The 27,825-nt window shown below is 55.5% G+C and overlaps 3 protein-coding genes across 8 annotated transcripts in view; all 3 read right to left on the bottom strand.

Moving 5' to 3' along the window:
- GNB1L (G protein subunit beta 1 like) overlaps nt 1-11,763 on the bottom strand; it is a 68,653-nt gene extending 56,890 nt beyond the window's left edge. Inside the window, exons 1-2 of one of the 3 annotated variants that reach the window (XM_053588807.1) lie at nt 11,727-11,763; nt 11,402-11,497 (exon numbers count right to left, since the gene is read on the bottom strand). Coding sequence is in view for 1 of the 3 variants with exons in the window: in XM_053588804.1 (XP_053444779.1) it covers nt 11,402-11,497; nt 11,609-11,642 (130 nt within the window). In the remaining 2 variants the exon portion in view is untranslated. Of the gene's footprint in view, nt 1-11,401; nt 11,498-11,608 lie in introns of all 3 variants that reach the window. The other 2 variants (XM_053588804.1, XM_053588805.1) reach the window with 2 other exon arrangements.
- On the bottom strand, nt 8,149-11,485 carry RTL10 (retrotransposon Gag like 10). The gene is given in 7 exon segments (XM_053588808.1): nt 8,149-8,575; nt 8,577-8,686; nt 8,688-8,728; nt 8,731-8,784; nt 8,787-8,938; nt 8,940-9,245; nt 11,402-11,485. Coding segments are annotated over 6 exon segments (741 nt in total). The 5' UTR covers nt 9,245; nt 11,402-11,485; the 3' UTR covers nt 8,149-8,496.
- Nucleotides 11,764-25,747: 13,984 nt separating the features above from the next.
- The window catches only part of TXNRD2 (thioredoxin reductase 2), a 56,781-nt gene continuing 54,703 nt past the window's right edge, over nt 25,748-27,825 (bottom strand). For all 4 annotated transcript variants that reach the window (XM_053588786.1, XM_053588783.1, XM_053588784.1 and 1 more), the window contains exons 17-18: nt 27,398-27,598; nt 25,748-26,005 (exon numbers count right to left, since the gene is read on the bottom strand). In XM_053588786.1, the coding sequence (XP_053444761.1) occupies nt 27,475-27,598 (124 nt within the window). In that variant the 3' untranslated portion in view covers nt 25,748-26,005; nt 27,398-27,474. The remainder of the gene's footprint in view (nt 26,006-27,397; nt 27,599-27,825) is intronic.

Here is a 27,825-nt window from a genome sequence, read left to right as displayed (position 1 = left end):
CCCTGCTGGCAACCTCACCTGGCATCCTAGCTGCCCTGTGCCAAATCAGAGTACTCCACACCACGAAGCCTCACCACAGGCACAGCAGCTTAGATTATCCAAGCTGGTTCCCTGGGACATGCCCCAGCGCTGCTGCTCCAAACCAGGAGATGGAGGTCTGGGCACGCCCCTCCCCACCTCTGACATGCATGGAGGCTGGGGGAGCCAGTGGGCAACAGCACAGTCACAGAGACCAGCCCCAGCCCCCCCACCCCCAGCCCTTTTCAGTCATTGGAGCTGTCTGCCCACTGAGGCCCCGCGGTCAGTATCACTTCCATGGCCTTGGCTCCCAGCCCAGGACAGGAGTGGGAGCAGCCTGATGAGTGACGCCCAGGGCCCCTGTGGGATGGTCCTGCCATAAATAATGCCAAAGACACATTCCCCCGCAGAGGCCAGCCCTGCCCATGGGGGTTGCAGAAAAGCTGCGTTCCAGATGAAAACAGGGGAAGGGAGGAGTCCGCTGGGATGTGGAGGTGCCTACCCCATTACCTGCTGCTCACAGCCACCAAGTGCTGGACACCCTTGCTGGGCCAAGGAAAACATAGCACGCCCCTGCTCAGGTCCATGGCTGCCAGGCCCAGCTACTGGGGCCCTGGGGCTCTGCTGGCATCACCTGGCTGGGGCCCAGCCTGGGAAGGACCCAGAGGCTCAACCCCCACCCTGACCATGCCCACCGCAGCCCCTCCTGCCCCAGTGCGGGAAGCAGGTCTGCAGCAGTAACTCAGACTTCACAAAGAGACTGTTTCTGGAATGGGCTCCGTTTGGCGATTCAGAGTCAAAGGCGCACTTCATAGCTACTTTCCAAATCCCGAGCATTGTCAGGGCCCTGTCCCCTTTGAAGCCTTGCTGAGTGATTGAAGCGTCTACTTTCTGAGGGGCAGATAGCACCGGGCCGGTAATCTGACTCTAAGCCACGGGATAAAGGTAGTTTGTTTCCTCTCAGCCTGTCTGTCAACACCTCCTCAGTAATTAGCCCTAATTATTACAGAGGGCCAGCCTCCCATTCGGTTATTAAATCAGAAATAGTATCACGGCTGGGCATCTGTCAACGCCCTGACTGGCGACCTTCGATTCATTGAATCCTCTGTCAGTATCCGCCTTTGGAAGCGCCCAGGCGGGCAGGGAGGCAGCAGCTTCAAAGATGTGGATCCCAGGAAGGAATTCCAGGGAGGCAGGAGGCAGGGGGAGGGGGCTCCCCAGGGAGCGCAGCCAATGCACAGCCCAATCCCACCTGTGCCCACCTCCCAGGGCTGCCTGATGTCAATCTCTGTGTAGAGAGGCCAGGGAGGGTAAGGCATGCCCCCAACAGTCCCTCTTCCTGGAAGATGAGGTGCCCCAGGCTTGCATCCGGCACATCCATCTCTCTGGGAGCCACAGGAAGGCTTCAGTCTTGACTGACAGCTCAGCCTGGGGCCCAGTGAGAGCCTGCACCAGCTAGGTGCGGGTGCACAGGAGGACAGGGTAGGGTGGGGTGGGGTGTCCAGCCCATGCATGGCCTAGGCACCCCTGCAAGCAGGGCGTCTCCTGTGAGCTGGCAAACGTGCAGAGAGCAGAACTCGGATTTCCCTGGCAGAGACCGGAACACTGCAGTCCTGAAGGCCCTGGAGGAAGGACAGCCACCTGCCTGGTCTTAGGCCAAGCCATCCAAGACAAATAGCCACTTGCCCTGCAACCAGAGCCCTGCCCTGGCAGAGCACCACTACTCTGGCTCTCTGGGGAAAGACTGCCCACCCTTCCAGAAGGATTCACAGCCTCTGGCCAGGAGCAGGCACTGACCTCTCCTCCCTGGGGGTAGCCTCCGGAGGCTGCACCACAGTACTAAACACACTCCCCACCAGGTCTGTGGCACCCTTTGCAAAAGACAGGCCCTATGCATCTGAGGTAGAGGGCCACAGAGCCCAGTCACCTGTGCTGGGGATATGGCCCATATGGAGTAAACGTGGATTTCCAGGTGGAAAGCCCTCCTGCCCCCCCAACCCCCTGCTGGGTCCCTGCCAGCACTTTGAGTCCTCATGGTCACCAACCACCATGCTGGCGATGCTAGGCCAGGCTGGGGCAGGAGTGGCTCTCATGGAGACGAGGATGTGGGTTAGTGTTTCTTCCATGATGTGTGGGAGCCTCTGGGCTGGAATGTGTGGAGAGTGAACTGCTGGTTGGCCCCGTCAACAAGGGCTTCCTGCAGCTGTGGGTGCCGAGCAGGCACAAGGCCACAAGTCACACTTCTTGGCATTGAGTATGGGCTACCCTGGCCAGACTGAGAGGAAATGCCAGGGTGAGGGGATGCAGGACTGCAGGGGCAGGCAGGTAGGGCAGACGGGGTCTCTCCACGATCGGGCATCTCACAACAGGGACCTCTGTTACCCAGGAGGAGTTTAAGGAGCCTGGCAAGTTGGCAGGAAGGAAGCCTGCCCCAGGCTCTTACAGGCAGAGGTGGGAACCCAGCCAGCAAGGGGCAACCAACCTTTTTTTCCCTGGTGAACACACAAACCCACTACTTCACTGAAAGTGTGGACATCACCGTGTGCCAGTCTAGGCTCACCAGGAGACTGTGCTCACAGACTGGCAAATGAGGGTGTGCCCAGCCTCCTGCTAGTCCTGCCCCGTGGGTGGACATTCTCTCACTGAGGGCCACACGTGCACAGCCACAGACACAGCCCAGCCCCAGGACGCAAGTCGGCACCTGGTGAGGCACCTATGCTGTGTTCCCAGAGTGTGGCCGTCTCCCAGGAACCCACGGCCTGCCTCCACTGACAGGGCAGGGCTGGCTGCCCTAAACGCAGATACACAGGTGAGCAGTCCAAGGACAGCACAGGAGTAGGAGGAGGTGGGGAGTCAGACATTCCTCTATACCCACCTGGTGGCACTGCCCACAGCGAGACGGAAGCAGCTGGCAAGGGTGCAGGCACCGCAGGGGGGCAACTGAGGCTGATGGAAGGAACAGGCTGCTGAGGGCAGCTGCAGGCTAGGGCTTTTCCCAGCCAGCCCCACCCCAACCTCCCTGCCCAGTAACAGGGGGATCCTGTGGCCCATCTAAACAGAAACTGAGAAAGCTCAGGGCCCCCACTGTCCTGGGGAGCATGCTCGGCTGGGCTGCCCATCAACAAGTCACCCCCAGGCCTGTGCTGGGAAGCACTGACCTCTGCTGCAGCACAGCGAGGGACACACTGGGGCCCACCACACAACCTTTCCACTTCTGTTTTAAAAACTAGCTAAAACAGGGCAGCACCCGTGGCTCAAAGGAGTAGAGTGCTGGCCCCACATGCCAGAGGTGGCAGATTCAAACCCAACCCCAGCCAAAAATTGCAAAAAGAAAAAAAAAAACTAGCTAAAACATTTGAAGAACGATGTGGCAGTGGTGTTGGGGTTCTCTACCATGTAATCAAGACTGATTATAGAGCCACCATACCCAGCAAGGGTCAGAGGAGACCAGAGAGCAGGCAGGCAGCGCAGGCTGTGGGCCCCAGAGGCCAGGCTGGTGCTTAGCAGCTGATGCTGGGCAGCACATGCCCTGAGGAGCAAGGTGAAACAGGATCCCCAAGCAACCAGGATATCGTAGGTCGTGCTGTGGAAAACACAAGCCCCAAACTCGGCACCTTCACACATCAAACATTTATTTCTTGCTCACATTACATGTGCACTGCAGCTGACAGAGGAGCTCTGCTCCCACGGGCTCTCACATCAACAGCTGGGTCCCTCCATTACACTACGGTCACAGGTGGACTCCCGGCTGAATGTGAAAGGCAGAGCATTAAACTTTGGGGGCACAGGGACCTCTGTCCTCAGAAGTGTTTCTAAAGTGAGATAGAAGTGTCATGTACAGACTGGGCATTGCCACGTGTGAACTGAGACTCAGCCATCCCATGCCTCAGCACAGGCCCGAACCTCAGGCCTGGAGGACTCTGTACGCAGGCAAGTGCTCAAGACAGCACTGACCAAAATTGCAGAAAAAAGAACCAAAGAGACCCACTTTGGGCATTGTTAGGGGCTGACCTGCGTCCCCCCAGTGTTCTGATGTTGCAGTCTTTACCCCCAGGACCTCAGATTGTACAGATATGGTCTTTAGAGAGAGGATTAATTATAGGAAAACTAGGTCAACAGGGTGGGGCCCCATCCAACAAGCCTGGTATCCTCATAGGAAGAGACCAGAACAGATACACGGATAGAGGGATGATCACATGAGGACACACAAGGAGGGTGCCATGGGTACGTCGTGGAGACAGTCCTCAGGAAAAATCAGCCCTGCCCACACCTGGGTCCTGGGCTTCCAGCCTCCAGAGCCCTGAGAAACGAGTGCCTATGTTTGAGCCCCAGCCTGTGGCGCTGGGTCAGGGCACTGACACAGGCCCACCCTCCCGTCCCCAAGGGCCACACTAATGGGCGTGGAGCTGGATGACTGCTTGCACTGCTCAAAACCCAGTGCCCTGCCCTACTGGACGATTAACTCGTATCCTACAGAACTCAGGTGCAGCTCTGTGGCTTCCTCTGCCCACAGAAAGATAACTGGGGCAATGAGCATCACTGGGGTCTGCTGTGGCCTCCTCCCGCCCCTCATCCAACCTAAGTGTGGAGAAACATGTCTAGATGAAGCTGCTTCCAGCACAGGTCCCCACGGGACTGCGGCAGGGAAGGGTGTGCCAGCTCTCTGTGGTGGACGTGCAGCATGAGCGGGAAATGTGGTGCCAGCTTGGGGGCTGGGCTGATGCAGATCTTCATTAATATAGTGTGGTGGGCCCATGTGGGCTGACACCGCAGGGAGACAGCCTTGCCAGTTCCATCTGTGCTGCTGGACCTCAGGACTTCTCCAGTTCTGCAGTGACACCCACGAGGCAGTTATAAGGGCCCAAGCCCTCAGAATGGCACTAGATTCAATCCCTAATTGCTCTGAGGGCAAACTATTTTCATGTCCCCGAGATATCAGGAGACACCAAGGACCTTAGCTCACATGGAGAGGTAGCAGGTGTGCCCAAGTTCCACTTCCTGCTGAGCTACCCATGGACACGTCGAGTCCCTGAGCCATGACCACCTGGCAAGAGCCCCTGTGCACACAGTAAGATAATAGATCGGGTGGACCTATAACTGTTACATGGTCCAAACCCAGTATCTTATGCTCCCACTAGTAACAGGAGAAAGCCTACCTCGTACCTTCCACAATTCTGGATTTAAAACTTTCAAAATCTTGGAGTTACAGGTTAGAAAAAAAAATCCGTATTTCTCTCTAGTACTTTTAAGATTTTTTTTTTAATGCTGAAGTCTCAAATCCACCTGGAATAACAGGGGTATAAACAGTAAGATAGATACTGGGTTTCACTATTTTGAAGATTGCCAACCAGCTGTTTCAACTGCTGGATCTTAATGATCTGTTTTATACCCATTAATTTTTTTTTTTTTTTGTCCAAGGTCACTCTACCTGAATTACCCCCCATTAATTTAAAACGACATCTCTAGCATGTACTAAATCCTCATATTTATTTGGCTCTATTTCAAAGTTCTCTAATCTGTTTATCTGTTTCTCTAATCTGTTTACCTTCATTATCATAGCTCTATAAAATCTCCAGTTTTTCATATGCCCCTCTCCTCAGTGCTTCCTGTTTTAAAATTTTCCTTGGAAATAGGTACTTTTAAAACATCATAGCGCCGTGTCCTATCTTCAGGAAATACAATCTCTGGGTATTTCCAAGGGAAGTGGGGGGCAGACACCATGATTAGAAGGCAGGCCCAGCACTTCGGCCCACCCCAAGTACATCCCACAAACCCTGCCAGGTCCTGTGGCCCCTGGGTACCCTCCTCCAGGTCTGCCTGTGTACAGGGCCAGGAGTGGTGAACAGCCCGAGGCCCCTCATGGCTCACATCTCCTTTCCCAGGAGCCCAGTCGTCACCTCTGCCCCAAGGCAGGAGCAGCAGCCACTGGCTGCAGAGCCGCTCTGCAAGGCCATGTGCTGCCTATTTGGAAGGCCAGGCTAGGGCACCCATCTGTCCTCCATCCCATCTGTAGAGGCGATCTGTTCTGGGGCTGCAAGGCCTCGCCTTCCTTTTCCTAGTGGTGAGAACCCAACTACAATAAACAGGGCCCATGTGACAAAAAAAAAAAAACAGGTCACCTGGACTCTGCCCGCCTAGGCAGACACTGCACAGATGGCCCTCAGAGGCATGGAGCACCATACCCTAAGTCCTGGGGCCCTGATAGGGCAGCAGTCAGAAGGGAAGTCAGCTATCTGAAGCCAAAGGCATCCACTTCAGGTCCACTGAATGGCAGCAGGGAAGGCGGCCTTGACAGAGCAGCGGGAAGTGGTTAAGTGTGCGGGGGTGACTGGGCCGTGTACCCAGAGAGTGGCTTCTGGGTCCTACACCAGACTCATAGGCAGGACAGGTCACAGCTGGGTGGAGGCAGGTGTAGGGTGCAGGAGGGCTGGGACCTGAGCAGTGGCACAGAGGGGCAGCTGTGTGACCAGGTACAGAAGCAGCACAGGGGTGGGCTAGACAACCAGGGATTTCACATGCCTAGCCAGAGTCCAGACTGCACACAGGTTCCTTCCGTCAGCTTGCTCTCTACATCAGGGGCCTATCAGCATCCTAAAAATAGCTTCCCACCTAGTTCTAAGATTTCCAGCTGCTTCATTTATAAAATATCTGTGCCTTGAAATAACACATATAAACCATCTTAACCTAGAGCCTTTTTCACTGATAGTTTACCAAATAAAATAATTCCAACACTCTGTATTTTTCTGAAAAAGTTTTACCACATATTTGCTTATTACTGTTTTTCCTAATAAGTGGCTGGAAAAAGTTTTCTGCTTTTATTTTCCTACTTTTCAGGAAGGTGTTGTTTTCACAACTGTGAAAACAAAAGGGGCTGAAATTCTTGCCTAAGTGCCCTCTGAGTAGGTCAACACTGGGGGGCTACACCCGCTCACCCTGTGGGGAACGTGGCTCCAGGGAGCCTCCATGCTCAAAAGGCTCCAGGGAGCTCCATGCCTTCCACCAGGAAACCCACCTTGTGTGGAACAGTCTTTGTTCATTCCCTGGGCCTGAGGCCTCACAGCTCTGCACTGTGGCCTGGTCCACACTTCACCAAAAGCTCTTGGAGGTCAGTTCTCCAAGCCACCCCCATCTCCTCAGCCTCAACTCCAATCACAGCCTGTAACCTCAAAACCCTCACCAGAAACTACCACAGGCTCAGCCACACGTTTGGTGAGCACCGGTTGTGTACCAGGGCCACACAGCTACAACAGAGCCCCTGCCCTACAGCCGCAGTCTGTGAAGAGATACAAGTTATTCACCAGTCATGGGTTTAAGTGCTGCATCAGCAATGCCCAAGAATACATAGGGGGACAGCACAGCAGCAGGAGAGAGGTGCCAACCATGTGACACTAGAATGTTGACATACAAGAGGGAAGGACTTGAGCCTGCAAGGGGCTTGCAGCCTATCTTCCTGCATCCAAATCTCCCAGCTTGCCAGGCTGCTGATAAACCCACAGGGAAGCATCAATCTCTGCCAAGACACCATCTGACTCATTAGAGAAAGATTAAAGTGTCCCCTTCCTTCATGAAGCCTTCTTTACATTCCAGGGGGAGGACAGAAGCCAGGGAGCAGAGATGTTGCGGGTGGGGACCAGAAGCAAAGACCCCAGGCAGGCACCACACCCCAAACACAGCCAGCGTGGCAGGCCTGGCCACTTTGGAAAACACCAAGAGGGTATCTCATAGGGAAGGGGGTGACAAAAGATGCAAAATCTAATGAGAGTTGATCTGCAGAAAAACCCACCTAGTGGAAGCTGGGAACTCACCCAGGTGAGATGGCACACCCAGGGCGCAGGGGACATGGCTAAGGACTCTGCAGGAGCAGGAAGCCAAGGTTCTGCTGGGGCAGGGGGACTCTTTGTGCTCAGGGCAGGACCCAAGACAAGTATACCTCCATGTCCAGCTATGGGGCCATCCGAAGTCATCTGGGGACACCACCCTGTTTTCACTAGGGACTGTGGGGCTCTCTGCCTACACAGGCCACTTCATCGTGGGGTGTGCAGCCCGGGCCTTGTTCAGAACCCAGGAATGCCAAGCAGGGAACTGGAGAAGATGGTGGCTCTTTCTGGGGCTGCTGGGGTATCCACCACCTCCTGGGAGGTACCTGAGCACACTTCCTGGGCTGCCTGTCTCAGAAGCCTTCTTTGTTTTCTGGGGCTTTGGATCCCCTGGGAAAGCTGGGTCTGGTCTCTGGGTGGGGGTGGGGTTAGTAGATCTTGAAAGGGTAGGGACAGGTATGGTCTTCTGGCTGGGAGCAGGCTGGTCCTGCAGACCCAGGTCTGAAACACATGCAGAGCTGGGCAGGACGGGGCTGCACAGACCCAGGTCTCAGCTACATGAGGCACTGGGCAGGATGGGGCTGTGCAGACCCAGGTCTGAGCCACATGTAGAGCTGGGCAGGACAGGCCCCACAGGCCCAGCGACTCTCTCCTCGCCATGCTACTGCTCAGGCACTGCACTTCTGAATGGAGAGCTGGACTGAGAAACCAAGAGGGTGCCCAGAGCAGCTGGGCAGGCCTGGGAGGCAACCTATGCTGAGTGCCAGGGCCCCTAAGAACCAGGCTAGGTTCTGCCTCACCACAGGCTGCTGTGGGGCCACTGGCTGCTGGCTTGAGGCCAGGACAGGCAACAGGGCACAGCACATGGTACTCAGCAAAACTGTCCAGGTCTCGAGATCCTCCCAGAGGAGCTCATGATCATCAGGCAGGGGTGGCTCCCCGTCGAGGGAGGGGCTGCCCATACCAAGAATCGCCGGTCAGGTGTCCAAGGATCTCAGACACGGCTGAGGCTGTCCTGGTAGTGCTCAAAGTGAAAGAACATGTAATCACCCAGTTGGGCCAAAAACCGGTCCAGCGGCCAAGAGGGCAGTCAGAGGTGCCCAGTCTGAACCTAGCACCCAGTGGAAGTCCATCCTGAGGGGCCAGGAGCCAGGTCTGCCCCCACCCTGGGGACCCCATACTGCAGGCTTACCACTGGGAGTGCCACCAGCTGTGCTCTTCTACTCCACGGTTGTACGCTGGCATGCAAGGTCCCCACAGCAAGGCTGCTCAACCCAGGGATCCAGGGGGCTACATACCACCTCAGGAGAGGCCTGGTCCATCTGCTGCCAAGGGTGTGCACTGGCATAACTGGCCGCCACCCGGATGAGACTGCCAGGGCCCTGCCAACTGCACTGGCCACAGGGCATGCTGGGAGCAGAGAGGAGGAAGGGGCAAGCCAGTGCAAGGTAGGGGGAGATGGAGATGGTAGCAGCTTGCACGACACAACAGAATAGGGGTGGCTGAACAGAGCGTGGCAGAGTGCACAGGTCCAGGCAAGTGCTGAGGATGGGGAGCTGACAGCTGCAGCCTCAGGAAAGCTGGGGGACTGTCAGACGCAGGCCATCATCTGAGGCAATCTGTCCAAAGACAAGGTGGGGAAGAGCAGGAACCAAACCACCCATCACCATCAGCTGGCAGGAGACGGCAAGCAGGAAATCCCAAGAACCCAACCAGGAGCTCTGGGTGGAACAGGTAGCCCATGAACTAGCCCGAAGGTCCAAAGAGGCATGTGAATGCTGCCTGTGACATTCCAAGGGTAGGTGTAAAACAGATGCTGTCAATCCCAGGAGAAAGGAACAGATGGGAACTTTCAGAGAATTTTAGGACAACAGCAGCAACTTTCACTGAGTGCTACATTGTGGCAAACACTGAGCCCACATGCCCCTTGCCAAGGCACAGAGCAGTGAAGTAACTTGTCTGCAGCCACATACCTCCTAGGCAGTGGTGGCCAACAGGGGAAGCTAGATCTAGAGACCACAGGCTTGACCACCACACGTCACGCAGAGTATCAACCTCGCTTTGGTCAGCTGAGTGGACTCCTGGCCGCCCTGAACACTGTCAACTGCCAAGTATACAGACTGGGTCATCCTAAGGGTCAGTAAGATCCCAGCACCAGGCCTGTGGTGGGTGCTACCTGGGTGCTCCTCAGAAGTAGGGAGCTCCTCCCTGCCCCTCTGCCCAGGCTTTCTAAATGCCCTTCTCAAACTCAGAGCTACCTGCAGACAAAGGCCACCCCCACCCAAACACCACCTCCCCAGCCCAGCAGCCTAGCCCCCAAATGTGGCACCCCACTTGCTGTATCTGCTCCCACTACTCCAGGCACCTGTGCAAAGGGCCTGGAGCATCCCCCCTCTGATATCTGAATCTGCACCTGCTTCTCCATTCAATGGTCACCAAGGGGGCTCCACAATCAGCAGCTACAGGCCTCTTCCAGTGCCAGGAGCCCTCTTCTGAGGGCTCTCACACTCTGCCCAGGCTGACTACAGCCCCTCCTCACTTTCTCTGCCAAAAGAGGCTCCTTCATGACCTCTACAAACCTCTGCTTCACTCCTGCATATAGTTGTCAATTCTCAGGAGCACCTAGCACCCCCTCAGGGTGAGCTCCTCCAGGAAGGTATGGCTATGTTAGTCTTTCCCTGGGTACCTCCTAGGGCAGCCTGGAACACTCCAGTTGCCAGGGCCACTGGCACCTACCTCTGCAACCCAAGAATTCCGGAACCTCCCAAGTCTGTCCCCCACTGCAGGTGGTGGTGGTGGGGTGGTGGCTTAAGCCTGAAAGCTCAGCCCTTGACCCAACCTTCCCAACTCACAAGAAATGAATATACTACGGCCTGCTGGCAACAGTACCCTATGGGTCAGCAAGTGAGTAGAATCCAGTCCAGTCTCCCACTGAACTCTAGAAAGGCAGTGACCATGACCCAGGCCCCAGCTCCCATGACCAGCCCCAAATTAAGTACCAGGCTGCTCACAAAGACGTCTTATGCCCAGAAGCTAATGTACTACCCAGACCCCTGCCCTTCCTTCTTCCCAATCTGGACCTTCTATCCCCACTCAGAAGCCTGGCTGTCACCCTACTCATCCACCTGCAGCCTTAGGGAGAAGGTTCCCCTGCACCAGCCAGCCTGCCCTGCTCCGGGCCTAAGCCTTATTAAACCCAGAGGCACTAGAACCTTGACCCTCCACACCTATCAGTCAGTTGGTCTCCCTAACTTCTTTTCCCACCCCGCCTAGCACGGGGGAATGCGGGCCATTCTCCTGGACTGGACAGCGTTCTGCTAAACGGACACATACCATGACGCATACGTATTTGCCTCCACAGAGCCCAAAGCAGCGCCTGGATGCAGAAGCGTCCTTAGTTGGAGGACAACCCGGGACTCCAAAAACAGAAGAACTGACCCCAAGAACAGAAGAACTTGCCCAAAGCCTCCAAACAAGCTGGGGACAGACGACCCGCTGCTCGCTCGGCAACTGCCATGCAGGAAACACGAGCCTACCGGTGCCAGGGCAGAGAGAAGCCCACCTACCTGCGGCTACAGGCGGCGCCTGCGGAGCGTCCAGGGATCCCCAGGGAGAGACCTGGCGGACGGTCTTCCCTCCGAAGGGGAGAGTCCAAGCGCCACCTAGAAAGTGGAAAAACGAGATGGGTCCCCTGAGGGAAGACGAGGCGCGGGCGCGACCTCCCGAGACGGCGGGAACGACCCCAAAGTTTCCAGGCGGCCCCCCACCCCGACCTCCAGCGCGGACCGAGAAACCCAGGCCGGGCATCAGGAAAGGACGGAAGGGGACAGCCCCAGGCCTGCACACGCGGGGCTCCCCGCCGGTCTCCCGGGCTCCTGCAGCCTCACTGACCGAAGTCTGCTACGTCTCCTCGGAGGAATGTAGAGCTCAGGCCCAGACTACGCCGCGCAGCCACGCCCACAGCGTGCGCGCGGTCGCCCCGTACGTCCCCACGCAGGATCCGCGCACAGCGGCCCGACCGGACCAGGTGCGCGCGCGCTTCATCCGCCGCGCCTGCGCCTTGTGCGGGGGATCGCGGCCGCGCAGGCGCCATCAGATGCTGCCAGCGCGGCCGCGCGGCGCGGGGGGTAGTGGGAGCGCGCTCTTAGTTCCGCGCAGCGCCAGACGGCACTTGAACGGGCGGGTGCGAGTGCGCAGGCGCAGGCGAGAGACAGCTTTAGTGAACCCGGGCTGGACAGTGTCAGGCGGCTGGTGGGGCCTGGAACACGTGGACCCGGCTTCTGCAGTAACCGAGGGGTCGATGTCGCGTCAGCCCGCTGTTACTGCCCCGGAGTAGCTGCACACCGAGGGCTTGGGGGCGTCGGGGAGGGTTTGGGCACAGGGGCTGCTGTGCACGGGGCCCCGCGAGTGCCCAGCAGTGGGCACCGGGGCTCGAAGCCGAATTAGGGGCTGGTACTTAGAACAGGCGCGCCAGCGGGGCAGGCTGGCCGCAAGGCCCCGGTGCCTGGGGGCTGCAGGGTGGCCGTGGGCTACCTCGTCGCGGGCGCTGACTGCCGCCCTGCCCAGGCCGTGGCTGGACCCAAAGAGGACAATGATGGCGGGCGGCCAAGGCCAGGAGATGAGGGGGCGCGTTCCTCACGTGCAGGTGCACGGCTCACCCTGCCGCCTCCCGGCCAGGCCCTGGTACCGCTGGCTCAAGGACCTGCGTGCGGACCGGGAGTCTAGGGAGGCAGGTTTGCTGCAAAAATGCTTCTCGAAGCGAACACACACCTCCCTTCTGCCCTGGTCTGCTGACTCCTTTCATGAAAGAGCTCTGAAATGTTATCTGCATTTACACCCAAACTCGCTGGCTTTGATCCTTGAAACACGAATCAAAGATCACATTGTACCTTCCCTGGGTCTGTGGGGCTTTTCAGCGCCTGGCCAAAAATAATAAAAGTGGCACCCAGCCAGGAAACGCCTCCTTGAAGTGGGAATGGAACTTGGATTTTTCGGTTGTATCTTTCCTAATTGACCTGATAATTTAAACTTCCTCCCTCAAGGGAGAGGGGGAGTTCCTGCAAATTCAGCTTACCTCAGGCTCCAGGCAGCTCAGCCCAGCCAAGGGACCGCAGCAGAGAGTGGGCAGCAGATTTGAGCAGACTAAGCCAATGGGCCTGAAAAGGCCCTTTTTGATCCCAATTGCTTTGTTTCATTCCGACCATCTAATGTGTATAATAATAGTGCTCACACAACGTTTTGGTCAAAGAGGGGCAACAGTCAAAACAATGGACATCCAGTAAGCTAAGATTAATTTACTATTGAAAGAAAAATATATTTTATAAATTTAGTGTAGCCTAAGTGCACAGCATTTATAAAGTCGCCAATAGCATATGGTAATGTCCTAGGCCTTCACACTGACTAATCACTCTCCACTTACCCAGAGCAACTTCCAGTCCTGCAAGCTTTATTCGTGGCATGTGCCCTATATAGGTGTACCCTTTTATGTCTTTTATATTGTATTTTTGCTGCACCTATACAGGTGTACCCTTTTATGTCTTTTTTTTTTTTGAGACAGAGCCTCAAGCTGTCACCCTAGGTAGAGTGCGGTGGCATCACAGCTTACAGCAACGTCAAACTCCTTGCTTAAGCAATTCTTTTGCCTCAGCCTCCCAAGTAGCTGGGACTACAGGCGCCTGCCACAACACCCAGCTATTTTTTGGTTGGTTGCGGTCGTTGTTGTTTGGCAGACCTGGGCTGGATTCGAACCCGCCAGCTCTGGTGTATATGGCTGGCGCCTTAGCCACTTGAGCTACAGGCACCCAGCCCCTTTTATGTCTTTTGTATTGTATTTTTACTATGTGTAGCTATGTTTAGATGCACAAATACTTGCTATAGCATCACAACTGCCTACAGTATTTATTTATTAATTTTTTTTTGAGACTCATTGTATTACCCTGGGTAGAGTGCTGTGGCGTCATAGCTCACAGCAACCTCAAACTCTTGGACTTAAGCCATTCTCTTGTCTCAGCCTCCCAGGAAGCTGGGACTGCAGGTGCCCGCCACAACACCAGGCCATTTTTTGTTGCAGTTGTCATCGTTGCTTAGCTGGCCCAGATTGGATTGAACCCCCCAGCCCTAGTGTATGTGGCCGGCACCATAACCACTGTGCTACAGGTGCTGAGCCTGCCTACGGTTTTTAGTACGATGACAAGCTTTTAGCCATTTTGGGGTGTACAATTCAGAGGCATTAAAGATAGTCATATAGTTATATAACCATCACCACTATTTCCAGGACCTTTCATCACCCCAGAAACTCTGTACCCAGTAAACAATAAGTAACTCCTCCTCCCCTCCCACTCCCAACCCCTGGCAACCTCCATTCCACTTTCTGTGTCTATGAATTTGGCTCCTCTGGGTACTGTGCATAGCGGGATCAAACAGTATTGGCTCTTGTGACTAGTTTGTTTCATTTTGCATAATGTTCTCAAGCCTTATCCACACTGTAGCATGTCAGAATTTCCTTCCTTTCTGAAGCTGAAGAATATTCCACTGTATGGATATGCCACATCTTGTTTATCCATACTTCTGTCCATGGATATTTGGTTGTTCACACCTTTTGGCTGCTATGAACATTAGTGTACAAGTATATGTATGTGTCGCTGCTTTCAATTCTTTTGGGTATATACATGGGCTGTCCTGAAAGCATCCAGCCATGTAGTAATGAAAAATAGCCCTCGTGTACCCAAAAGAGTGAAATTGCCAAATCATACCTAATCTCCCGTTCAGCAATCTGAGAAATCTCGTTTTCCATAGCAGCTGCACCAACAGTGCACAGGGATCCCAAGTTCTCCACATACTCACCAATACTTGGTTGTTTTCTGTTTTTTTTTTTTTTTTTTTTTTTTGTTTGAGACAGAGCCTCAAGCTGTCACCCTGGTGGCATTATAGCTCACAGCGACCTCTAACTCCTGGGCTCAAGCTATTCTCCTGTCTCAGCCTCCCAAGTAGCTGGGACTACAGGCGCCCGCCGGAAACGCCCAGCTATTTTTTTGGTTGCAGCCATCACTGTTGTTTGTCGGCCCGAGCTGGATTCGAACCTGCCAGCTCAGGTGTATGTGGCTGGCACCTTAGCCACTTGAGCCATAGGCCACAACACCCAGCTATTTTTTTGTTGGTGCCGTTGCAGTTGTCATTGTTGTTTAGCTGGCCCGGGTCAGGTTCAAACCCACCACCTTCGGTGCACGTGGCTGATGCCATAACCACTGTGCTACAGGCACTGAGCCTAAGCAGGCATTCTTATCTTGTCCTAATTCTTAGAGGAAAAGCTCTTATTCTCTCACCATTGAGTATGATGGTGGCTGTGGGTTTCTCATGTATGGGCTTTACCATATTGAAGAAATGTCCTTGCAAATCTGGTTTATTGAGTATTTTTATCTTGAAAAGGTGTTGAATTTTGTCACATGCTTTTTCTGTGCCATTTGAGATGATCATTTGTGTCCCCTCCTTCTTTCTATTAATGTGTACTTTGATTTCAATGTATATTTTAATTTAAAAAACATTTTTTTTTAAAGAGACAGGGTCTCACACTGTCACCCAGGCAGGAGCACAGTGTAATTATACTTTACTATAATCTGGAACTCCTGGGTTCAAGCAACCCTCCCACCTCACCCTCCAAAGTAGCTGGGACTACAGGTACGTGCTCTGTGCTCAGCTTTTATTTTTTTTTAGAGATGAGGGTCTCACTACGTTGCCCAGGCTGGTCTTGAAATCCTAAAGTAATCCTCCCACCTCAGCCTCCCAAAGTGCTGAGATTATCGCTGTGAGCCACCGCACCTGGCTTCAATGTGTATTTTATTTGTTTTTTTGAGACAATGTCTCACTTGGTCATCCTTGGTAGAGTGCCTGCCGTGGCATCACAGCTGACAACAACCTCAAACTCTTGGACTTAAGTGATTCTCTTGCTTCAGCCTCCCAAGTAGCTGGCACTACAGGCACCCACCACAATGCCCGCCTATTTTTTTTGTTGTTGTTGTAGTTGTCATTGTTGTTTAGCAGGCCCAGACCAGGTTCAAACCTTCTAGCCCTGGAGTATGTGGCTGGCGCCCTAACCACTGAGCTATGGGTGCCAGGCCTCCATGTGTATTTTAAAAAATGACTCTAACTTCTCTGTGGGCTGGGTCCTTAACAAGGCCCAGTACTGTGTTTTCACCTAGACAGTGGGACAGTTTCACTTTGCTGAGAGCTCTCCCAGTGCCTGTACACAATGACAAAATTCTTATTGGATGATAAAGCAGGAATCAGCCCATTTCCCAGCTAGAGAAGCTGAGTCTTGCCCAAGGAATGGTAAATTTGTGTGGGGTGCTGGATGCAAGTATCTGAGCTGGGAGGTTGAGAGGCAGCAGTCACACAGAGGACTCTAGCTCAGGTATTTAGGGTTCATGTAGAGCCAGGAACAGTAAGAAGCAGGGACACACAGCCCAGGGCAGTGACGCCTGAAGCCTGAGGACATTCAGCCCCTGGAACCCGCTTGTGCCCCTTGTACCTGGACCTTCCTAAGAGCCCTTTCCTGGAGCCAGCTGGTGGGCATCTGAGCCCAGAACCAGTCTGGCAGGGTCTCTCTGTTCAGCCAGCCACCTTGTCACCCCACCAGAAATTTTCCTTAAGATGTGGGGCTTAATCCTTCAGTGCCTTCTCGGAGGTCCCAAGGTTATTTTCCAGAAAGGAATAGGCTTCCTGTCCTGCTGATGGCACAGTGTCCTATGTGATTAGTGTGGGTACCGCAGAGACTGTTCCATCCTGGCCAAGGAGCTGGGCACATGAGCCCCATGCCCCTGGGCTCCTTATGCTTCCGCCTTTAGAAACCAGTGTTGTCTTTCCATTCCTTTTTTTTGTTTGTTTGTTTTTTAAACAGAGTTCTAACTATGTCGCCCTGGGTAGAGTGCTCTGGCGTCATAGCTCACAGCAACCTCAAACTCTTGGGCTCAAGCGATTCTCTTTACTCAGTCTCCCAAGTCGCTGGGACTATAGGCGCCCGCCATAACGCCTGGCTATTTTTCGAGATGTGGTCTTGCTCTGGCTCAGGCTGGTCTCCAACTTGTGAGCTCAGGCACAACCCACCCACCTCCGTCTCCTAGAATGCTGGGATTACAGGTATGAGGCACTGTGCCCGGCCTTCCATTTTTTTCTTTAATTGAGGTAAGGGTCACTCCAATGGATTACAGGCATCTTCCATAATGCCCAGATAATTTTTTTCATTTTAGTAGAGACAGGGTCTCACTCTTGCTTAGGCTGGTCTTGAACTCCTGAGCTCAAGTGACCCACCTTCCTTGGCCTCCCAGAATGCTAGGATTGAAGCATTCTTAAACAAATCCTTTTTCTGTTTCTTTTCTTTTGGGTAATTATCTAGGGGTGGACTTGCTGGGTCATAGGGTAAGGTGCATATATTTAACTTCATAAGAAACTGCCAAGAATTTTCCAAAGTGGCTGAAATTCTAATACTTCCTCTAGCATTGTAGGAGAATTCCAATTGTTCCACAGCCCCCACACTTGGTATTATAAATCTTTTAAATTTCAATCATTCTGGTAGGAATGAAATGGTACCCTATTGTAGTTTTGATTTGCATTTCCCTCATAACTAGTGATGTCTATGAGTTTAGGTAGTTGTTTTTTATTAATTTGTAATAGTTTTTGCGTACATTCTGAATTTAAAAGTCTTTATCAGATACCTGTACTGCAAATATTTTTTCTAATCTGTCACCTGCTATTCATTTCTTTATATTCTTTTTTATTTATTTACCTATTTATTTGGAGACAATATTTATGTGGTGACATAGTCTCACTGTGTCACCCTTGGCAGAGTACCGTGGCGTCACGGCTCACAGCAACCTCAAACTCCTGGGCTTAAGTGATTCTCTTGCCTCAGCCTCCCAAGCAGCTGGGACTACAGGAGCCCGCCACAATGCCTGATATCTTTTTGTTGCAGTTATCGTTGTTTAGCTGGCCCAGGCTGGGTTCGAACCTCCCACCAGCCTGGTTGTATGTGGCCATTGCCCTACCCTCTGAGCTATGGGTGCCGCCCATCAATCTCAAACTCTTGGGCTTAAGCAATCCTCCTGCCTCAGCCTCCCATGTAGCTGGGACTACAGGCACTCATCCCAATGCCTGGTGGGTCTTGTTCTTGCTCAGGCTGGTCTTAAACGCCTGAGCTCAACAATCCACCCACCTCAACCTCCCAGAGCGCTAGTATTATAGACATGAGCCACCATGCCAGGCCGAGATGGCTTAAATTAAAATTAAAATAAAAAATAAATTTAATTTCAACACCTGAGTTATCTTGGGGCTGGTTTCTATTAAATGCTTTTTCTCTTAGCTGGAAATCACATTTTATGTTGCTTTTCGTGTCTACCAACTTTTTATTGCATCCTGGACATTCCGAATGGCACTTTGTAGAGGGTCTAGGTTCTGTTATCTTCTTTTGAAGAGTACTGACTTCTGCGGTTCCAGCAGACCTTTCACTTTGAACTTTTCAGAGGCTCAGTTTTAACCTTATTAGGATGGATCTGTTGCAGTTTTTCCTTTAGCCCTAGGGCTGATTCTTTCATGCTGGCACATAATTTTTTTTGTCTCCTAAGGCATGAACTTTGCATGGTTCCAGCTCGTCTCTGACCACTTTTGGTTGATCCTCAGTGTTTTAAGGCAGCTGTCCTGTATTTTGTCTAGAGAGGATCATTGTTATCCATGAAAATGCCCTTAGTCAAGCTATTTAGTCATCCTCAAAGCAGCATACCTCTACATTTGTTTTACAACCACCAATCCAGCTGTTCCAGCATCTGCGATTAGGACATGTGGGGTACTTGAGTCGGTGTTTTGAGAAGGTGTGGTATTCTGCTGACCTCACATGGTAGGTAGCTGGGGCAAATCAGACTAGGAGGAGGTTAGCTGAAGGCAGCTGGGCCAGGTCTAAGGCACTCCCGTCTTTCCAGAGACACACAGTGTTTACGGAGCACTTGTCCTCAGATCTTGCAGAGCAGAGCACCATGAACATTTGAAAACAGAAAGTGAGTCACAGAGTTTTCACACCATGCTGGACAGCCATGCTCTGAGTACCTCCCATGTGCCAGGCCCCATGCTGGGACAGATGTGAATAAGAAAGGCGCCTGTTAGAGTAACAGAGAAGAGGCATTCCGTGGGAGCTCTGAGCAGGCTCCTTACCTTGCCAGACATCAGAAAAGGCTTCTTGGAGGGGTGCCCGTGAATCTTAACCAAGGGTGGGGAAATTAGCCAGGGTGGCAGGGTGAACCCACAGATCTGGGCTGAGGGAGCAGCATGGGGAAAGGCCTAACGGCAGACAAGGAAGCAAAAAGCAAGAGAAAGTCCAAGGAAGGAGGACTGGCCCCACTCTGGAGTCCCTCTGGAGGGCTGGGGTGGGGTCAGAGCTCGTATGAGCTGGTGAAAGCAGGACTTATCCCCGCTGTGTCTGGGCCTCCTGGTGCGGTTTCCCGTCCTGACATGCCTGGGCAACTGGGAGCTGACAGGCATAGCACCTTTTGAGAGAACTGAGGCGCTGGATGGGAGACTGACTTGCAAAGAATGGGCTGATGTGAACCACATACTCAATTTATAGACTTTGAGAATCAAATACTCCCTAAGCTATGGAAACCCAACCACTGGCGATTGTTAGGACTTTATTATTATAATCACCAGGCCTGATCCCAGCCCCTGTGAACAGAACAATAACCCATTGAAGCCTGGGGGAGGTCTCGCCTCCCATCCACTCTCTCCCAGAGGCAAGGACCTGACTGCTGAGGTCTCGGCAGGGAGGGTGGCGGCGGCATGCCCGTGTCTGGGCGCGCTGTCGCACCGCACGGGGGCTTCTGGGGTTCCCAACATCGCTCTTCTCACTCATCAAGCAGGAGGCCTGAGGAAAGCATATCCGGCCGTCATTTTGCCCTCCTGATGTTCCGTTCCATGTCTTGACCCTTGCAGGTCAGGAGCTAATTATATCTGCTCAGGGGAGATCCATGGGCATGAAAATTCTTCAACATGCTGAGGACACACGAGGTGCTGTTAGCTGTCCTCACCACGTGTGGCCAGCATGTCTTGCTAATGTAACTAGGAAAGGGAGCCTTGTGGGTGCTCCCGTCCAGTGCTGGGTGCTCACAGACATGCCCAGGGCCCAGAGTGGGGGTCAGAGGCCGGCAGCCAGGGCAGGGAGCTGGACCCAGCTGGCGGCCGGCTCCCAGCTGCTATAACAAGGTCATGCTATCTCTTATTTACGGTCCCGCTCTATTCCCAAGCATTTGGTGTTATCTGATCATGAGTTATGAGCCCCAAAGATCCTGATTTTATTAGGGGAGGGAGTTTAATTCTGCAGATCCACAAGGCCCTGTCAGTGTCCCATGAAAACCTACAGGCCAGGACCTCACCAGGGTTGAGCTGGGCCCACCTCAACCGTTGTCCCTGCTGTTGCCACTGGCTTTGACTTTGCTCCCTGGGAAGAGGATGAGGCTGGCCCTGCCAGGCACCTGAGGACCCAGCTGTTTTCTTTTTCTTTTTTTTTTTTTTTTTGTAGAGACAGAGTCTTATCCTATGGCCCTCAGTAGAGTGCCATGGCCTCACACAGCTCACAGCAACCTCCAACTCCTGGGCTTAGGCGATTCTCTTGCCTCAGCCTCCCGAGCAGCTGGGACCACAGGCACCCGCCACAACGCCCGGCTATTTCTTGGTTGCAGTTTGGCTGGGGCTGGGCTCGAACCCGCCACCCTCGGCATATGGGGCTGGCGCCCTACGGACTGAGCCACAGGCGGCGCCAGACCCAGCTGTTTTCTAAGACGCAGTCAGGGGGCGGCGCCTGTGGCTCAGCAGTTAGGGCGCCGGCCCCATATGCCGAGGGTGGCGGGTTCGAGCCCAGCCCCGGCCAAACTGCAACAAAAAAATAGCCGGGTGTTGTGGCGGGCGCCTGTAGTCCCAGCTGCTCGGGAGGCTGAGGCAAGAGAATCGCTTAAGCCCAAGTATTTGGAGGTTGCTGTGAGCTGTGTGACGCCACGGCACTCTACTGAGGGCGATAAGGTAAAACTCTGTCTCTACAAAAAAATATATATATATAAGACGCAGTCGGGATCATCTGGGCTGGATCCCAGCCTGCGGGCACCCAGTTCCCGTCCCCATCCCCAGTGGCGGTCAGGTCCAGACACAAAAGGCACATGGAGGAAAGCCTCTTGCTGCTGCAGAGAAGTCCACATCAGCCCCCTCACATGGTGCTGGGAAAGCTCTGGGGACCTCAGCTTGGGTTTCAGGATTAGGGTAACCTGAGCACTATAAACTGCATCAGGGCTGGGATTAGGCGGGCTCAGGCCTAAGATGCTTTGCTGGGCCCCGCAGATGGCCTCGCCACTGCCCTCCCAGCACAGGTGCTTGGCTGGGGACCAGGCTCTGAAGGACCAGAAACAGGAGAGCTTTGGGGGAGCTATGTTGTGCCACAAGGGCCGGCACAGGGAGATAGGACAGTGGCCAGCTGGAGCACGCCAAAGTGTTCGGATGGGTCTGTAGGAAAGTATAAAGGCCTGAAGGCCGGGGACCTGGCTGTCCCCATGTCCAAGCTCATAGAGATCGAGAAATAACATCTGTAAAATGGGCTCAAAGCCTCACCTCTCCTCCCTCTTGTGGTTTCCCAAAAGACCCAGGGTACCAACAACAGCAAGCTCTGTGGACCTGCATAGACAGGCATAGATGCCCTGAATCTTCAGCACCTGGTCAGGGAGGCTCAGCTGTTGCTGTCAGTCCCTGTCAACCATCTGCTCAGGGGAGCAGCTCGAGGTGGATGCTAAGCTCGAGCCAGCTCGAGGTGGATGCTAAGCATGGCTGGCAGGAGCTCAGGGTGTCTGCTGCATGTCCTCAGCCCTTGGCAAACTGTCACCTTATCATGGTGGATTCTGGACACAGGAAACGATGATGCCAGCCACACCTGCTGGACTTGGAGGTCAGGGGCTATGCAGGTGAGGCCCAAGGAGCACCCAGGCAAGACAGCTGAGGCCTCATCCCGATGCCCCACCCCCAGGCCCCACTGCTGCGACATCTCTCCCACTTTCCTGCTCATCTGCCCCTTGGCAGTTCTTGCCTGTTGAAGGACCCTCTGTCCAGTTACGCTGAACATTCCAGGTTGTGGCTGGACAGGCCCTCGCCCACCTGCTGCCACTTAGGCAGCTCCTTCCTTCACCACCAGGCCCCATAGGAGTTAGGACACCAGCATAAGCTGGCCACAGAGAAGAGCCGGGTTGCACGGCACTGGGGGAGCCTCTGACCTGCCTGGGTATGCAGAGGGGCATGGGGGTGTGCACAACCTGTGCCCAGAAGCCCCTCCCACTGCCTCCTGCTCCAGGGTGGTAGCAGGATTCCTGCATGTACCTCTGCTTATTTACTTCCAGTGCTGCCTGGCACAGGAAGGGCCTGTCCCGCTCTGGCCTTCCATTGGCATCAGGACTAAGGGGGAAACCTGACAGGGATGGCCAGGGTGGGAGGCAGGAACAGGCCAGCCTGAAACAGCAGAGGCCCCTTTCTCAGCCTGGGTCCTCTGAAAGGGGTCTTCTGTGCTGGTGGTCTGACCAGGCCAGGCTTGGGCTGTTGCCTAGAGGTCTGTGTAAGCCCAGGGAGCAGTGTCTGGACACCCCTCAGCAGTCAGCCGGCCCCCCAGGCCAGACCAGGCAGGAGGGAGGCAAAGGGAGTCCCTGTTGGCATGGGGGGAAGTCCCGTGTTGTGGACACCTGGTCTGTGGAGGGGAGCACATTGCCCTGCCCTCCCACTCCAGCGTCCACCCCAGTTTGGTCGAACTGAGGCACCATGTGGTACAAAGGCTGCAGCCTATGTGGGGCCGGAGTTGTCTTTCTCTGAAGCCAGGATGGCCCTGCAGGTAACATGGCCTGGCTCAGGTCCACCTGGATGGAGATGAGCTCAGACAGAGATGCTCTCCACAAGGCTGGGGCTGCAGAGGGATGAGCCCCTCCTGGTGGGCCCCAAGTTCAGGCCTTGGCACCTACTGGGACTGCAGCACCTGCCATGGCTGCCTGGTGCTATCTGCTGCCTACGCGTGGTCCCTGTGTCTGGCAGTGACCAGTCCATGCAATCCCCCGTGCACCCTGAGCAGGGTGGGTGCTGGCAAGGAAGGAGGGCATGTGGTGAAGCCAGGGCAGAGGCAGCTAGCCGCACTGGCCTGGCTAGGGAGGAGTGGCTGTTGCCTAGGGAAGGGGCTCCCAGGGACGCAAGGGAGGGACCTAGGGCTTGGGTGGCTCAGGCTCAGGGAGGTAGGAGAGGCCCTGCCCACCAGCCCAGCACAGACATCACCCATAGGAGCTATCTTGAGACGTGAGCATGGAATAGTGGAATAGGGTCTGGAGGGACCAGTGTGGCCCAGGGTGCCCTGAGACAGCACAGCCCCAGACTGCACACTACATGGGCCACCTCAAGGCATCCCTCATGCAGGGTCCTGGGTAGCATGCAGCTCAGTGCCTGGGAGCAGGGTGCCTTGGGCATGCCCATAGGCCTGCTTTAATCTGGGGAGAGGGCCGGAGCCTGAGGGTGGAGCCAGGACCCTCTGCACTTCGCCTGCCACCTGTCTGCTTCTCATGGGGCAGATCCACCTGTGATGGCTGGGCTGGGCACAGGTCGCATCAGAGCCAGGAGGGCCTGCCCAGTGCAGCTGGGCCAACCGGGCATCCTGGTAGGGCTGCGGGATGCTAGGGTGGTGGCTGGAGCCTAAGCTTCTCAGCTACCCTTTCCCCCAGCACTGGGAGCTGGTGCCCCTGCAGGCCTCCCACACCTGTCCCACACTCTCCCCAGAACCCTACAGGCCCTGCCCTTGTGCCTCGCCCTTTGATAACTCCCCGTCACCTTCCTCTGTGCACTGACCTCCAGCATACCTCGGACTGCCTGATGCCATGACATCGTGTGGACAGCTGTGGGAGGGTAGGGTGCAGACCCTGCCCCACTTCGGAGTGGGGGTGGGTGGGGAGGTGAGGCAGGGAGAGGGCTGTGTGGCCACAGCAGCAGCACCCGTCCCCTCCTCTCCCTCTGCATCCTTGCGCAACTGAGAGCCAGAGGCAGACGTGTGCAGGACGTCGCCCGGGGTAATTATAGGTTACACAGAACAATCTGAGGAATTAAAATCATATTTTCATTGCACCATAAAAACATGTGAAGGCGGCCGGATGGCCTCAAGGCCAGGTGGAGAGCACCTAGCCTGTGGCTCTCTGGCCCCTCCCTGTACTCCTGGGAGGAGGGGACAGGGCGGGGCGGGGGCGGGGCCCAGGAGGGGGCTGGGTAGTACCCAGCCAGCCCAGCCCACCAGTCCTGCCCCAAGCGCCAGGTGCAGGAGCTTGGGAGAGAGAGTGGCTCAGGGTGACACTGGTCTGCACACGTTGCCCTGCAGAGGTTCCCAGTTCCCATCTTGGCCCTGCAGCAACCAGGGGAGGGCTCAGGGCCATTGTCCCCTCCCCCCAGTAGTGGAGTCCCCTGGGCCTGGCCGACAGCCAGACAGGCACCTGCTATTGCAGCCCCCAGCCCCCAAGGGAGCCCGGGGAGAAGTCCCAGGCTCTTCCCGACACACTTCCACCTGGAACATGTATTACTTGTGAACTAGGCCAGACCCCTGCACACCACTGATCAGGAGGGCCTGAGCCCCTGTGCGGTGGGAGGTGGCAGACCTGCAGCTGCCTGACACGTATGCTGTGGATGCTTTGGTCCCTCCTGGTTGATGGTGCATGCTGAGTGAACCGGTGGACAGTGCAGAGAGAGCAGAGGCTGCAAACAGCAGGTGTGCAGCCCCAGAGTGTTCTGGGGAAAAGGGGCATGCAGAGAAAATGACCAGAGGGGCCACAATGGTACCTCTGGCCAGCTGGGCAGCCAGGAAGGCAGGAGGCCCTCTCTCTGAGGGCTCCACACAGCTACCTCACTCCCATCATCACAGAAGGTGAGGCGGCTCCCAGGGCTGAGGAACCCACAGGCCCCTGCCTGGTGGCCGCCCTCAATCCGCACCCACCTGCTGGGCAGCAGGGGTTTGCTGACCACCCCGTCCGTACCCTTGGCCTCCAAGCCCAGGCGAGCCCCACCACAGAAGCTGGTGGGGAGTGCCATCAGCCATGTGTTAAATGGGACACGGCTGATCTGGAGCTGCACTTGTTCAGGGCTGGCCCAGCACTAGGCGTCTTAGCCTGTCCGTCTGGGAGCTCCCATGCACGCGCCACACCACGGCTCAGCACGTTCAGGTGCAGAGGCATTCCTTTGTGCCCTGACAAGCAGGGTCCTATCCAGGGCTCCTGGCCGGCAGGCTGAGTGATGTTTTCTTAAGGGAGACACGCGATTAGCTGCCACTAAACCCCAGCACAATGCTGGGCCCTGCCCGTGGCTGTCAGTGCTGTCTCCCTCAAGGTGACTGACAGGCACTCCACTCCCTGGCCCATTGAGCCTCAATGCAGGATTAGCCTAAGCGCAGCCCACAAGCTGACTTGTAGGGCCACAATGGAAACACAGCGGGGTAACTGATGTTCAGGAACAGACAGCCTCAAACAGCCCTGCCAACTCCGGTTGTCAAGCCACACTGCTGGTGGGCTGCTGGGAACAAAGGCTATGGCTGCCTGCCCCTCTCACGTGGCCACCCTCCTTGCGTGGATGGGCGCAGACCTCTGTGGTGACCTTGCCTGGGAAGGTCCCCAGGTGGAGGGCTTCGGGCCGGAGGCCAGGCAGCTACAGGGGTCCATGGGTCCAGAAGGCAGCCTCCTTTCTGCCTGGGATAGGGGCTCTTCCCCTCACCCCAAAGGCCATGGGCAGCTTGGATGCTCACATGCTCCCCTTGCCGGCAGGTAGGCCAGCCACACCCCCCACAGCCTGGGCAGTTTGGGGGCATGCTGTAACCCATCAGGGACACCACAGGAGAAGCATGCTTCAGAAAACACCCTCTTTATTTACACTCCAGAGATACCAGGGGAACTCGGACATGGGCAGCCCATGGGGTGGGTTTCTGTCCAGGGCGTCATCATCTGGCATCAGGAGCCTGGGGGTGCTGGCCCAGGTGGGAGGGGGTGAGCGGTGTGGGTGTGGGGGCTCGCAGCCCCATGAGCCATCCCTGCAGGACACACAGGCTGTCCATCCAGACACTTGGGTACCACGCTGACCATCTCACGGGCCTGGCCTCAGCAGTCCTGCCAAGGATGGCAGGGTCAGCATGGGGGGGTCATACCATGCCTCATGTCCCCAGCAACCACATACACTGACCCTTAAGGGTACCCTCCAGGTGATGCGTCATGGGGAGTGATGCAATGCTATAAAAATATTTTGAAATGGGCGGTGCCTGTGGCTCAGTCGGTGGGGCGCCGGCCCCGTATACCGAGGGTGGCGGTTTCAGACCCGGCTGTGGCCAAACAGTAACCAAAAAATGGCCGGGCGTTGTGGTGGGCGCCTGTAGTCCCAGCTACTCGGGAGGCTGAGGCAAGAGAATCGCTTAGGCCCAGGAGTTGGAGGTTGCTGTGAGCTGTGTGAAGCCATGGCACTCTATTGAGGGCCATAGGGTGAGACTGTCTCTACAGAAAAAAAAAAAAATTTTGAAATGATAAAAATGTGTGGCAGGCTCTTAACAAAACAGCTGTTAGCTGCAATATTCTGATAAGTTGTTTCCTCAGGATGCCCTCCGTTCATCTGTATCAATGGCAGCCCTGGCTCAGGAGGGCCGCAGTGGGGCAAGATGTCCTGAGTGCCTGGGAGAGGCCACCCCAGGGCTCCTGGGTGCTATGGGACCCTTGAGCCTGCCTGTGGGACTTTTGGGAGCACCACTGCTCTGCCTCATCTCCACCTCAGCCCTGGGGATTGGGGGCCCAAAGGACCCCAAACCTGGAGGGGCAGACAGCCCTGGGGAATCCCATGGTGAGCTGTACTGCACAGCCCCGAGGGCCACCCTGCCCTGGGATCCACCTCGGAGGACACTGTCAGACCGAGCAAGGGAGAGGCTCTGGCCATGTGTGTCCCTGGGACAGGGCCCTGGGGGGACTTGCTAATTTCTTCCTTCTCAGGAGAGGAACAACCCACCGTGGAGGCTTCCGGCCACCCCCCACCCCTCCCCAGCCTCCTGGCTTTGCAAGGCTGGAGCAGAACCAGATGTGCAAGTGGAGGCTGGCTGTGCACGAGGCAGCGTCTCCACCTTCTGGGCGACAAGGAAAGGAGCCCGGCTGGTACTCTGGAGGATACAGGAGCAAGGCAGCAAAGGGAGGGCCCTGGGAGCAGCAACTTGAGACTAGCTGAGACCAACCAGCCTGGGGACACCTTGCACCTGGGACAGGCCCCTGCAGGTGTGAACCTGGCCTCTCGACATCCCCTAAATGTGGGAGCAGCAGGGGGGTGCAAGGGTGTTCTGTGGAGGCTGGAGATTTGGGGGGTTCTCCCCTGCCAGCCTTGCTTCTTGGCCACCGTGGCCTGGGCACTGGGCATGCGTTACATCCCAGGTGCAGCCTGGCTGTGCTCCTGGAGGGAGCCGTCATCATGGCTTCCACACCCCAGCCACAAGCTCTGTCATCAAGCACGGAGCCTGCCCCACTGCTTACCTGGACGTAGGGCTGAAGAGCCTGGTGGTGTGGCGTGTGCTGTGTGCCCTTGGTGAGGCAGGGACGGCGGCTTATCCTCAGCAGCCCGTCACTGTGGGGTCCAGTCCTGAGCGCTTGGAGATGCGCAGCCGAACCACCTCCTCGGAGCAGGTGGGGTGGATGCCGACCGTGCGCATCACCTGCGCGTAGGAGGCGCCGCACCTGAACGTGGGGATGGGGGTGAGAGGCAGGTGAGATGGGTCCCTGCCACCCTGCCACGTGGGGGAGGCCTTCTCAGGCACTGGTCTCCTCACTATCCCTGACCTCTTTTCCAGGCAGCAGCCTGGACACCCCTGGCACCTGCTGGACCATCTACCTCCCTCCTAGCAGATGCCCAGTGCCTGCCCGCTCACAGCTGGCTGGCCTCACCCCCAGGCACAGTGCCCCTC

This window comes from Nycticebus coucang, chromosome 4 (assembly GCF_027406575.1).
Source record: "Nycticebus coucang isolate mNycCou1 chromosome 4, mNycCou1.pri, whole genome shotgun sequence".
NCBI classification, from domain to species: Eukaryota; Metazoa; Chordata; class Mammalia; order Primates; family Lorisidae; genus Nycticebus; species Nycticebus coucang.
This window is presented reverse-complemented; position numbering and strand designations above follow the sequence as displayed.